The following is a 13,693-nucleotide window of genomic DNA, read 5'->3' on the forward strand; positions in this document are numbered from 1 at the left end:
CAATCTATATAGTGGCACGGCGCCCTCACGTTGGCAACCCCATTGTGGAGGGGAATGGGGTTGGCACAATAGCAAGGTTTCACAGATGGGATCAAATTGGCACAACACACTTGGGCGATGTCTGGTGGCCAGACCATATAAAAGTGTATGATGATCTGGCTAATCAATACTCGTTGCACAAACCCCCTACTTCCGCTACCTGCAGTTGAGGCACACTTTCAATCAATTGATCAGTAGATTTGTAGAGCGCTACTTCTCACCCCTGAGGGTATCCAGGCACTTTGAACACATATCGAAAGAAGCTAGTGATAGCCCTGGAGAGTAACCCTATGGAAGCTACAATGGTAATGGAGAAACTGGGGGACAAGGGGATATTGAGAACCTGTTGCAGCAAATAAATGATGGACAAAATGCTGACAATGCAAACATTCTCCCCAGTCCAAAGATCTGGCCCAGATCTCTGTACTGGGGTGAATATATGACATTGTTCTGCATTCTGTCCATCAATTTTTCTGTTTGCATTTGTTGACCCGAGTGGGGCGGGTATGCTCAGACGTGAGTCCGATGCGCTCCATGCCACTGGAATCAAGCTATCCTGGCTGATGAGGGGTGAAACCCCGATACCGTCCTAGGATGCTTGTTTCCAGTCCAGGGAGGACCTAGCATGGCAGTTCGGGCTGGACTGTTCCCATGAGGCACAGGGTCAAGGCTGATTTGCATATGGCTGGTTCCAAACTGGATTGGCATGGGGTGCAGAAAAACGATGGATTTAGGCCCAGATCTCTGTACTGGGGGGAATGTACGACATTGTTCTGCATTCTGTCCATCAACTGTTGTTTTTTGATATTGAGAACTTACTACATCTCAGTGGTCAGCTGCCCAGACCCCATGGCACCCTGACAGTAAAATGGGAGGAGGATACAGGCCAAATAGAGCACGATAATCAGAGAGAAAGCAAACTGGCGGTTAGAACACTAGCAATATCCTTCCGCCTCCAAATGATCCAATTTAAATATTTTCACAGGTTATATTATAACCTGGTGCAGTTGGAGAAAAAGAGCGGTTTTCCCGACCCATGTTTTCAGCCATGCAAAGCGACATTAGGCACTTCTATACATATGGTTTGGAAATACCCGAAAAAAGCCAGTTACTGGCTGGCAATTATGACCACATTGGGTGGGTTACCAGATTGAGTTAGAAACAAAAATGATACTATTAGGAATTATGGCGGAATGAAGTGGCCCACGGTACACTACAAGGATTGTTGACTTGGGCTTGTTGACAGCTAAAAGAGGTATCAACAAATATTGGCATGTCGAACGTGCCCCGCAAGAGCGAATGGACCAGAGGGGACGATGGTGGGACTGCCCACCGTGCCATGTAATGTATGAATCTATGGATAATGTTCTATGTTGTAATGGTCCCTCTTGGTGGAATTGACATTTTATTAGGCCTAATTTGTTCCATAGAATACACCATAGAATTTGTAGCAATATGGTATTCTGCATTCCCTCTTGTTTTTATATATTGAAACAAATAAAAAGAGTTTATACAAAAATGCATAATAAAAGAAAATATGTTTGTACTTTAGGTGGGAATTTACCTTTTACTTTAATCTTCAGACAATAATTTTTATTTAACTTAGTGTTTTTAAATTAATGAAAGATTTAATCTGACCAAGACCTTGCCAGGAATTCTCCGTCTCGTGCTCCCACAGCAAAGGATGCCCCGGGGCAAAGTTCTAAAAAAGTCCCAGTTGGACTACAAAGGCTGGTCAGCGAAACACCCTACTAAAACCTCACTTAAACTCGATTAAAACTCCACAGAGCCCTAAAGATTGAAGGTTGGCCAGTCTTTGGGTGGATGAACTAGTACTGGTCATTTGTATAGTTGTGAGATCCATGCAGTGGCAGCTAGCCAGTGGCCGATCGGTGCAGCGCCTTGGATATTGGGAGGTGTATGACATTTAGGCTTAATCGAAAGGGTTTTGCTTGGTATTAACGTTAGAACCGGCGTTCTGTCGTTTGACCTAGTGTATGTCTTGGAAACTTTGAAGGCGAGCACTGAAGCTGAGCCAAAGCCAAGAGGGAATTGATAACCCAAGGAAACATTGAGTACATTCCTGAGAGAATGAGGCAGGCTGACACGGAGGATTAAATGTGACTCTGGTGGGTTTGCCAAACCCAGTTGGAGTCCCAGTGGACGGGAAATTGGCCATTTTTGCAGAGTCAATGGGATGGCTATTTTCAGATTCTATAGATAGGTTTTATGGTTTTACTTAGATAGTTATACTTTTAAGAACAGGTTCATCTCACTTCTCCTAATTCTTTCTCCTCCAGGATTCCAGCCGAAGGTGAAGACGCGGCTGGTGGACGGAGTGAGTCACTGTGACGGGACAGTCGAGGTGCTCCACTTGGGAAGATGGCGGCCGCTGTGCTTCGATGGCGAGAAGGCCAAGAGCTGGGGTGCCGAGGTGTGCAGAGACCTCCATTGTGGCAATGTCTCCACGATATCACAGCTGGACGAGACCCGTTCAGGGGGCAGGCGTGGGAAAGCGGGGGTCTCCTGTTCTGCAAGAAAGTTAGAGGAATGTCATTTGTTGAAGGAGGAAACAGAAGCTGCTTGTACCCCCTCGAGGATTACATGTAAGTGTTAGCATTCTTACACGTTTGGCGTTTCCAAGAGTTGTTCTCTTACCCGATGCTCTGATCTGAAGTCTGTCATAGTACTCTTAGGTAAAGGCTTTCCATCTATACATTTCTTTTACTCTTTCCTTCCTCTCTGCACTGTGTACCTTCTTGTTCATCCACTGGGTTTTAGTGATATATTGACTCCAATGAGCTTTATACCTTCTATTGGGTACGATATACCCTACGATGGATTTACCATACTAGTCAAGTCAAGTTTAAATTTGTATAGCGCACTACTCACCCAGAGGGTCTCAAGGCACTTGAGGGAGGGAGGGAGCTTTACTTATGAAATATCCAAGTTTTTAGTTGTTTTCTGAAGGAGAGGTGGTTCTGTGTGAGGGGGAGGTGGGTGGGGAGGGAATTCCAGGTCTTGGCCACTAAGTAGGAGAAGGATCTTCCTCCCATGGTGGATCTTTGGATGCGTGGAATTGCGGCGAGGGCTTGATTGGACGAACAAAGTTGGCGGGTGGGGGTGTAGAAGGACAGGCGCGTGTTGAGGTACTCGGGTCCTAGGTCGTAGAGGGCTTTGTGTGCGTGGGTGAGGAGGCGGAACGTTATTCTCTTGTTGACGGGGAGCCAGTGGAGGTCTTTCAGGTGACCGGAAATGTGAGCTTGGCGGGGGATGTCTAGGATGAGTCTGGCTGAGGCGTTTTGGATGCGTTGGAGTTTTTTCTGTAGTTTGGCTGTGGTTCCGGCGTAAAGGGTGTTTCCGTAGTCTAGTCGGCTTGTGACCAGTGCATGGGTGACCGTCTTTCTTGTTTCGGTGGGGATCCAACGGAAGATTTTGTTGAGCATACGTAGGATGTTGAAGCATGATGATGAGACGGCGTTGACTTGTCTCTTCATCGAGAGGGAGGAGTCCAGGATGAAGCCCAGGTTACGTGCGTGGTCCGTTGGTATGGGTGCGGTTCCCTGGGCTGGTGGCCACCATGAGTCGTCCCAGGCGGAGGGGGATGATCCTAAGATGAGGACTTCCGTTTTGTCCGAGTTAAGTTTTAAACGGCTGTTCTTCATCCATTCGGCTACTTCTTTCATCCCTTTGTGTAGGTTGGTTTTGGCGGTGTTTGGGTCTTTGGTGAGGGATAGGATCAGCTGAGTGTCGTCTGCGTAGGAGATAATGTTGAGGTTGTGTTGGCGCGCAATGGATGCGAGGGGACTCATGTATTCGTTGAAGAGGGTGGGACTGAGTGAAGATCCTTGGGGTACGCCGCAGATGACTTCGGTGGCCTCTGATCTAAAAGGGTGGAGGCGGACTCTCTGGGTTCTTCCGGCGAGGAACGAGATTATCCAGTCCAATGCTTTTCCTTGTATTCCGTCGTTGCTGAGGCGTTGTATAAGGGTGTTATGACAGACTGTGTCGAAGGCTGCGGAGAGGTCGAGTAGGATGAGGGCAGCAGTTTCTCCGTTGTCCAGTAGAGTTCGAATGTCGTCTGTTGCTGCGATGAGGGCGGTCTCGGTGCTGTGTTTGGCTTGGAAGCCGGACTGTGAAGGGTCGAGGGATTTGTTGGATTCGAGGAAGGCGGCGAGTTGACTGTTGACGGCTTTCTCAATGAATTTGGCAGGGAATGGGAGGAGCGAAATGGGGCGGTAGTTCTTAAGTTCAGTGGGGTCTGCTGTAGGTTTCTTCAAGAGTGCGCTGAGTTCGGCGTGTTTCCAGCTTTCCGGGAAGGTGGCGGAGTTGAGGGAGCAGTTGATTACGTCTCGAAGATGGGGTGCGATAATGGAGTCTGCTTTGTTGAAAATGTGGTGGGAACATGGATCGGTTGGCGATCCTGAGTGAATGGTGTTCATCAGGCGGACGGTGTCTTCAGTGGTGATTGGGTTCCAGGCGTAAAGGTTGTTGGAGGGGGGTTTTAGTTCGGAGGTAGGTGGGGTGGGCTGGTCTCCAAAGCTGTTATGTATGTCAACGATTTTGTTGTGGAAGAACAAGGCTAGAGAGTCGCAGAGGTCTTGGGATGGAGTGATATCGTTGGTGCCGGCGGTGGGGTTGGTAAACTCTTTGACGATGTTGAATAGTTCTTTGCTGTTGTGGGCATTGTTGTCGAGTCGATCCTTGAATGCTGATTTCTTGGTGGATCGGATCAGTTGGTGGTGTTTGCGGGTGGCGTTCTTGAAGGTGGCCAGGTTGTCAGTGGTTGGGTTTTTTCGCCAGGCTTTCTCGAGGGTGCGACAGATCTTCTTGGATTTCTTAAGGTCATCATTAAACCAGGGGGCTTTTTTGCTGCCTTGCTTGATTTGATGGTTTTTCAAGGGTGCTAATTCGTCAGCGCTGTGGGTGATCCATTGTGTGAGGTTGGTGGCTGCTTGGTTTGGGTCCGATGATTTTGCAGGAGGGTTTTGGTGAAGCGATGTGAAGAGCTGGTCGGTGGTAATTTTATTCCAGTTTCTCCGGGGAATTGGTTGTGGGTGGTTGTGGGTCGTAGTCTTTTTGTAGTTGAAGTGAACGCAGCTGTGGTCTGTCCAATGGAGAGCTGTGGTGTGATTAAAGGAGATGTGCTTGCTGGAGGTGAAGATTGGGTCGAGCGTGTGCCCGGCAAAGTGGGTGGGGGTGTCAACAAGTTGTTTGAGTCTGAGATTGGCGAGATTTTCCAAAAGGGTGGTGGAGTTGCTGTTGTTGTTCTTTTCCAGGTGGAAGTTGAGGTCTCCCAGTAGGATTAGTCCTCGGAGGGGAGGGCGTGAGGGCTGATGAAGTCAGTGATGACTTCGCTGAATTGTGTGCGGGGTCAGGGTGGTCTATAGATGAGGGTGCCTCTGAGTGTGGTCTTAGGGTCGGTGTGAATCTGGAAGTGAAGGTGTTCAGCAGTTGTGAGGTTGTCATCGGAACTGGTCGTGATGCGGATGGTGTTCTAATGAACGATGGCGATTCCTCCTCCTGTTTGGTTGATGCGGTCCTTTCGGATGATCTTGTAGCCGTCCGGGATGGCTATGGCGATGTCGGGCGCTGATGAGGCGTTCATCCAGGTTTCTGTAAGAAAGGCGACAAGTAGGTTCCAAAGTTCAATGGCGTGTCTGTGGACCGAGCGGGTGTTGAGTAGGATGCACTTCAGGTGGTTAGTGTCGGAGCTCTGTTTGGAGTCTGTGGATTTGGTGTGGGTCCTGATGCAGTCGAACTTGCAGGAGTGGCAGGTGAAGGGTCCATGGGTGTGTCCTGGGGCGGCTTGGTAGCAGTCTGGGAGACGGCCGGAGTTGAGTGCTGAGAGGGTAGCGGGATCGTACGTTATGTGGGTGGAGAGGAGTTTGCGGGGGCCAGGGGGTATGGCGCTGGGCGCAGTCCAGGCGCGGACGGGCGTAGATGGGCTTACCTTTGGCGCACCTTCGGCGCGCATGGGGCGCGCCAGCTGCGCGCAAAGGCATCTGTCATAAGTGGATAGTGGAGGGGGGTGGGGCGAGGGAGGAGCAGCTGGGAGGCGGGAGCGGGGTGGAGGGACGGGCTATGAGGCAAAACAACAACAACAAAATGGCTGCAAGCAAAAGCGAAACAGGGCGAGATTGGGGCACAGTCTGTGGTGTCTCAAAGATATGGGGAGAGGCACAATCGGGCACAAATGACTCACAGAGCAATGAGATCTGTGCAATTAAATGTAGTTCCACGATCGTACCAGGCAGCTTCTGATGACAAGGCAATGAGAGCAATGCTAAAGCGGTACAGCGCAACGAAATTACAAGCAAACACAAACAATATTATAAAAGATAATGCCAGGAAAGCGAGCGATGCGCCAATCAGCTGTCAGCAGTAATGAGCAGAGGGAGCGTAATAGCGCTACAAGTATAACTTGATAAGTCAATCACACCTTGCCACACTTCCTAACACAGGATCTGGATTAGAGTTTAAAGGTCATGGAAAATCTGATTAAGTGGTAAATCCTATGTGAGAAGTTGGCCTGGTATATAATGCTCACTAATTCTTAGTGATCACTTTGTACCATGCCAAGCAACCCTTATGATGATGGTTGTAATTCAACCTTGTAGACCAGTTATCCTAGTGGTAACGTGGACAAAGCAGTCTTAGGCTAAACTCTGAAAGGCATGTGAAGCCAGCTGTTATACCATACACAACCCCCTTGAGTACCAAATGAAAGGGACACCACACAGATATATATTGAAAATATATATTGATTTATTAACTATAAAATCCCCTGGACTCTTTATGAGCACAGAAGCACAAGCGTTAAATCACAAGACAGTTTAAAATACACAAAAGTTGCACAATATGGATGAGCCCTAGGGGCCACCTAAACCATATACTAAGAAAGTGGTATAAGAGATACCAGGAGGAAAGTGAAGAGGCCTAGGGCCTTGGGAATCGCTGGAGCTATTCGAGACTAGCAATGACTAAGTCGGGAGAGGCCCACGGGACTCGGGTGCAGTGTTCAAAGTGCACGCACTTTCCAATACAAAGTCTATGGTGCGTAAAAAGTACAACGTTAGAAAGTTAGGAACCTTCCGAGTGACCTACGGAGTTAAAACTTTAGACACAGGCCCTTGAGATGTGTACCAGTGCAGGAGCACCGGCGGAGCTGAGTTACCTCACCCACAGGAAGCGGGTGCACAGGGTCGAAGTAGTGTCGGGTTTCGTCACGCTGGTCGATGGTGCTTGGAGCTGAAGATGCTGCAGGCGGCTCGATGAGAAGAGTTCCGGTGGATCCAAGGGTGGATCTGAAGATGTGAAGACCTGAAAGCAGAGGGGACAGTGTTCAAAGTCACTAGCCAGTGACTACCGTGGAACCAGATTGGAACCAGGCGATGTCGGGTGCAAACAGGCGTTGTTGGGTAGCTTCTTTCTGCAGCCACGTGGATACCCGGGGTCGAGGACGTCCAGGAGTCGGTCACGAGCTGTCACATGTAGGCTTCTCGCTGTTGGCGGTGTCGGCGACCTGATCGGAGCAAACAGGCCTTGGCAAATGCAAGCCATGCAGAAGTTGAAAGATGCTGTTCACTCGGACCAGCAAGGTCAGAGCGGGTGCTCCTTTTTACAGGAGCTTGGGTAGGTCTGGAGCAACCAGACCTGCTGTGTAAATCTTCGGGTTCGTTGCCAAGATGGCCGCTGACCACGTGGCTAGTGGCCGGGATGGCGCGTCGAGTGGCACAATGCAAAAGGGCCCCACACAGATCGTGGAGATGCTGGAGGGCTGATCTTCGGTGCAAGGGCTGCTCGGTGGTGGGGGTTCTCAGTCCCCAAAGCACAACGTCGAGGATGCCTCAGAAGCTGCGCAGTCAGCTTTACGAGTGTCTTCCAAGAGGTCCGGTCCCACGTCACTCGGTGCCTCCACGGGTCCCTTCTTTGCAGGGACTGTGGATCGGGCTCTGAGAGGTCTGGGAGTCTGGTTCTTGTCGGGCTCTGGGCTCGGGCTCCGGCGGGAGGCGGCGGCAAAGCAGACGTCGAGTTGCTGGTTGGTACCTGTGTTCACAGGGTGGCCACTCCTAGGCCACAAGGGAGATTCTCTTCAGTCTTCTGTGCAGCAGAATGTCGAAGTCCAGTCTTCTTCTTAGTTTTAAGTTGATTCAGGATGATCTGCTGTGCAATGGCACTGCTCCCACTCTTATTCCCAATCTGAGGGGTGGATCACCTACTAGGTCCCTCCTCTGGGAGGAACCAGGAAGGGGGGCGGTTACACCCCCTTTCCTTTGTCCAGTTCCGCGCCAGGCCTGGGTCTGGAAAGTCCCAGGACCGGTTTGGACTGGCCTATGCACGGGGACACCTTGTGTGCCCCGGGCACGTCTGATTCTATTCAGCCCTGTCCTACCCAATACACAAAACCCTGTCTGGGGTGGTGCTCGCACCTCCCCAGGCAGGAAACCCTTTGTCCAGGCCACCATCTGCCGAGTTTCGGTCAGCAGCAGGAGGCCAGACTCGTGTCTGTGGTGGCAGCATCCATTTTGTGATGCTGAGGCTCTGTTTAACTTTAACCGGGGTTAAGGCTACACACATGTCGTGTCCCTCTAGAAGGGTGGAATGCTATCCCCGTCGCCAGAATTGGCGAGGGGATAGTATTCCAATTCGTATGACACCTTACTCGACATGTTTTGATAAAGCCAAACCAAAGATAGCATTTAACCGCGAGGATTATAATGCACTTAAGAGTATATGGTATGGCAATATCCCGGAACAGCTTAGGGAGTGGTTCCCGACAGCTGCAGACAGGCTCAGCTCATGCTAGAGCACCATCTCACATATTTCCAAGCACTCTGCCTCCAGGATTGATGAGGCCTTCCATAGGAGTGGCTGATAGGAACATATGTGTCCAGTTTAGGGTTAGGCACAGACATACTGTACCTAAGTAAGAGGTGGTTACACCGACTTACCCCAGCTGAGTGATCAGCCAGTTGTGTCAAATATGGAGGCCAGGCCAGGGGTGGCATAATACATGCTGCAGCCCCTGGTAGGCCTTGGATACACCTATGCCCTGGGTACCTAAGGTACACTACTACAGGGGCTCACAAGGTGAACCAGTTCCAATTCGTAATGCACCTAGAGTGCATTGGCAGTAATTTAGAGAGAGAACAGCAGGCTGTGGGTCTGATTAGCAGGCCCACAGCCACATTAAGTCAGAAACCAGTGAAGCAAAAAGCAAAAATTTGGGGTGACCATAGGATAGCAGACCCTACTCTCCTACATCCTATATGACTCATCATCGAAGGAGAGTCTGCTGCCTGCATCATCTCCACTGTGCATTAGTTTGGAAGTCTTCATTGGTTTGCGCCCTGCTAGCGGTAGTAAGTTCTACATGCTATCTTGGAGCATTCTTCATCGATGTAGCATCTGCTGCATGCATCACCGCCACTAGGCAATAGTTTGAAGATCTTTGTTGGTTTGCGCCCTGCTAGTGGTAGTAAGTTCTATACCCCATCTTGGAGGATTCTTCATCGAAGTAGAGTCGTCTGGCTGCATCATCTCCCCTGTGTATTAGTTTGGAGATCTTCGTTGGTGTGTGCCCTGCTAGTGGTAGTAAGTTCTACATTCTATTTTGGAGGAGTCTTCATCGAGTCTGCTGGCTGCATCACCGTTACTGTGTATGAATTCATAAATCTTAGTTGGTTTGCGCCCTACTAACGTTAGTACGTTCTACATGTTATCTTGGAGTGCTCTTCATCGATGTAGAGTCGTCTGGCTGCAACACCTTCCCCCTGGGTTTGTTTGGAAGTCTTCGTTGGTTTGCGCCCTGCTAGCGGTAGTAGGTTCTACATTCTATCTTGGAGAAATCTTCATCGATGTAGAGTCTGCTTGATGCCTCCCCACCACCATGCTTGACTTTGTAAATCTTCCTGGTTTACGCCCTTTAGCGACACAGCTCAGACACTGTATGATCTAGGTTAAAATCACATGCCTTTCCTTTCCAATGTCACCCCTGTTCCTGCAGGTCTGCTGTCACAGAAGGCCAGAGCACTAGGCTGGCACTGAAAGGTGTATCAGCTCTGGTAAGTCAGCTGTCAAACTGTTCAAGCTCCGCCTAGTTACACATCTTGGCAGCTACTGATTTCATACTGAAATAATAGGTGCAGTCATTCCTGAAAGACACGCATTTCAACTGGAACTGAATTTCAACTTTCTTTTAATTAGATCCACGAGATGCATTTTTGACTCCTCCCTTGTCCAGCCAGCAGCCATTTCAACAGAGTAACCACTCTCTGGACTGGCACAAAAGGCAGTGAGCTTATAGTAATGTGGCCGGTGGAAACCGACCAGTGGGTAACAGTGCAAAAACTTCCTTGAACAAAATATAAGAACCTGTGGAGTCATTATTGGGTTAGTCTTCAGGCAGAAAAGTGTTAACAATCTCTTCGAGGAGCCCTGAGCAGTCCAGAGGCAGCCCTGGCCCTTCTAGTCTCCCTGGTACTGATGGAGGGCCGGTTAGTTCTTGCACCTACACACGGAAGGATGCTTCTGTACTCGCTATGGGACCTCTTTGGGTTAGACGTCTTGTTCATTTTGGGGAAGTCCATTTTATGTTAGGAAACCTTTTGCTATATCCAGTTTTCGACAGAAATCCTTGACTGAAATGCAAACCTCTCAGCCTGTCTACGCCCCTCTGCTGCGAAGGGAGGTAGGCATGTTGTGGGTCAGACTGATTTTAGCACTGGCTGGTTGTTGGAAAACGAGGCAGCATCTGTGAGGCCTGCACAAATAACATGACACATTTGTCCTTCACTGGGAACCAAACACCCTAGGGCAGCGCCTGACTCTCAGAGGGTAGCGTTGCAGAGCAGTCTGAGGCTTACTCAAGGGAGGTGGTGTGGGCTAGTAATCGCCATTTGCAGGTGTGCCAAAAATAACACTCAATAATTGATTGTCCAGTCTTTACTTTGCTTTATAAAAGTAAGAGTACATTTATTAAACACACACACCACTCAATACTATACACCAATTTACAAATATACATAAGCTGTTGGAATTACTTTGTGACATTGCATAACATCTCCACCCCTCCCACAGGGGGGGTGGGGTCTAGTACCACCACTCCCACGTATGCACATCATCTTGCCCCCAATGCAGTGAATTGGCCTTAACCTGGAGCGAGGGCCCTGCGAACTGGCACCACCCCAGCGGCGACCCCCCCATAACCTCAACAAGCATTAAACAGGCTACACCTGCCTTGGTGACACGTGACCCTGACTGAGCATCCCCTACTGACCATACAGTATGCACCTCTTCACCTTAAGGGCTAACAGTCTGGGGTCTTCACCTAAACGCAGCAACAAGAATACATGTTTACGCACACTTTAGAATGTCGGTACTCAGTACATTTGGATATCATTAGAATGCATTGCAACTTCAGCCCCTAAAGGCGTCACCGATAGAATCACAGGTTTAAGTATCTACAGTCAGACACCCTAGCCGGAATGTCTAGCCTCTTAAATCCACTTTTGCTTATGACATCACTTTGCACCAGCACTTCACATTAACCAGGTGAAATTCAGTCCCTCTACAAGAAATAACCATTAATAATCGCAGTTCAGTGCAATTGCACCTCTTCACCTCCAGGGGATGCCTTTCTAGACATCCTCCATCTCAGCTCTTCACTCCTTGATGCAATTGTCAAAACACCCTCAGCTGAAGAACAAAAGTTCCAGCCCAGAAGGTATTAACTGCCAGTTGAGCCCTGGAGGGTTTGATTCCTTAGAATCCCCAAGACACTTGGGGTGGGACTTTTCTCGTGCTGGGGGGAGACTGCGCTTCTCCTGCAGCTCCCCCAGCACCTTTGCACCTGTATTGGGGTGATCCCATTCTTCTGGGGCCACCACGAGCCAAGAAAACGCTGTATTGCCCTAGCAGGCCAGTCCTGGCCTGCAAGGCATTATGGGCTGCGCCGCATATTAGATGAGCGGCTCTCCCGCTGCTCCGGGGAGAGCCGCGCTGGCGCTTCGCCGCTTCCTGGGCCTTCGGTAGGGGGTCCGGTCCCACCCGGACCCCCAGGTAAGTCCTTCGGCTCGGGAAGCCCACCCCCAGCCTATCTGCCGATTTTCTGGGGCCCGGTCCCACCCGGGCCCCTGACACCTCCTTTGCGTCTTCTTGGGGGCCCCGGTCCCACCCTGGACCCCCGCGGCCTTCAGTTCTCGTCGGCCCGTGCCGGCGGGCAGACACGGAGACCAGCGCGGCTCCCGCTGGCCTCGGGGGAGTGCAGCGGCACTCCCCCCCACCTTCCTCCTGACTTCGGGGACCGGGGATGTGGTCCCGGGCCCCTATTCCTATCTTCTTTGCTGGGGGGCACGACGGCGCCTCCCGCCCCCGCCTCCTCACATGGGGCCCGGAGTTGGGCTCCCAGGCCCCTCCACTCCCGCATCGCTTCAGGGGGAGTGCGACGGCGCTCCCCAGCGCAGGTTTCGGCGGGGCGCCAGGGTGGGCTCCTGGCACCCCGCAGGGGCATCTTCACAGGGTGCGCGATGGCGCACCCCGGCTTTACTTCTTTGGGGGGGCAGCCCCCGGGACCTGACCCACCCCGGGGGCATGATTGCGACCGGCGGCGGAGCCCCACGCGCTTCGTCGTCGGTCCAAGGCGGGGTCAAAGGTTGCCTACCTTCTCGGGGGCATATCTCGGCCCCCTGGAGTCCGATTTGCCCCATTTTCGTATCTTCTCGCTCCTGGTGGCGCCCCCCAGCCACTGGGAGCACTCTCCTTTGCCCGCCAGGTCTCCAAGAGGGTGAATTCTGCAGGGAGCGGTCTTCACTGGCTCCCTGCGCCTCTCTTCTCCATGCGCAGAGGCTTCTTCTGCTGCGCACCGGTCCTGGGCTCTTCACCTGGCGCGGTTAGAGGCCTGGGGGGCAGTCAGGGGTGTCCTCCTTCCAACTGCTCATTGCTCCAGGCTCCAGCTCCTTTCGCCGCCGCAGACCACACCCCAGAGAGAGCTTCTCTTCCTGTGCAAGTACTTTTTAAAAGTTGAGTAGGGGCTGGCAGGAAGTCTCTGGGTGTCCTATCAAACAGCGACACCTCACTTCCCTGCCCCTGCTCCCTCCTCCTCGTCCAGCCTCTGGGTTGTTCAAACATGGCGTCGTCCAGTGTCTCTGGCCACATGGCCTCTGAAACCCAACTCCTTCCCCCGTCACTGCCTTCACATGAGGCAACCTGGTGCCTGGCACCCAGCGACAGCAGTTGATGGATTGGCTTTTAGCTCCACCTATCTTTTCTCCTTGGAGGGAAGATCCTCGCTCTGGGAGGAAAGGTCATTAATCTAACCTACCATGGCCAGACCCCAGCCAGGGACTCAGAGAAATATGACATTTCTGGACGACCCAAAAGCAGTACAAATATGACTTTGGACTTAGCAGAATACTCATTTTCATATCTGCTACACTGTACATTAGTGCGTGTCTGGAATCTGTAGGCTTTGTGGAAGTAATTTTAGCCATGGGCCTCACATCCCCATAGGGAAATAATGAAGTAAAACACAGTAAGACACACTGACTTTCCCTGGCATGTTCCTTTCCTGTGTATAAAGCCTATTCCATGTCACCACCCAATTCTGCATAAGCCAGCCACGCCATTCACTCTGTAGCTGCTCCTGGACTGC

General features: G+C 51.0%; 1 protein-coding gene across 1 annotated transcript in view; it reads left to right on the forward strand.

Moving 5' to 3' along the window:
* Nucleotides 1-13,693, forward strand: part of CD5 (CD5 molecule) — a 154,400-nt gene that overhangs the window by 96,490 nt on the left and 44,217 nt on the right. Inside the window, exon 6 of the mRNA XM_086953776.1 lies at nt 2,340-2,645. Within this exon, the coding sequence (XP_086809902.1) occupies nt 2,340-2,645 (306 nt within the window). The remainder of the gene's footprint in view (nt 1-2,339; nt 2,646-13,693) is intronic.

Source organism: Lissotriton vulgaris, chromosome 1_2, assembly GCF_964263255.1.
Source record: "Lissotriton vulgaris chromosome 1_2, aLisVul1.2, whole genome shotgun sequence".
Taxonomy (NCBI): Eukaryota; Metazoa; Chordata; class Amphibia; order Caudata; family Salamandridae; genus Lissotriton; species Lissotriton vulgaris.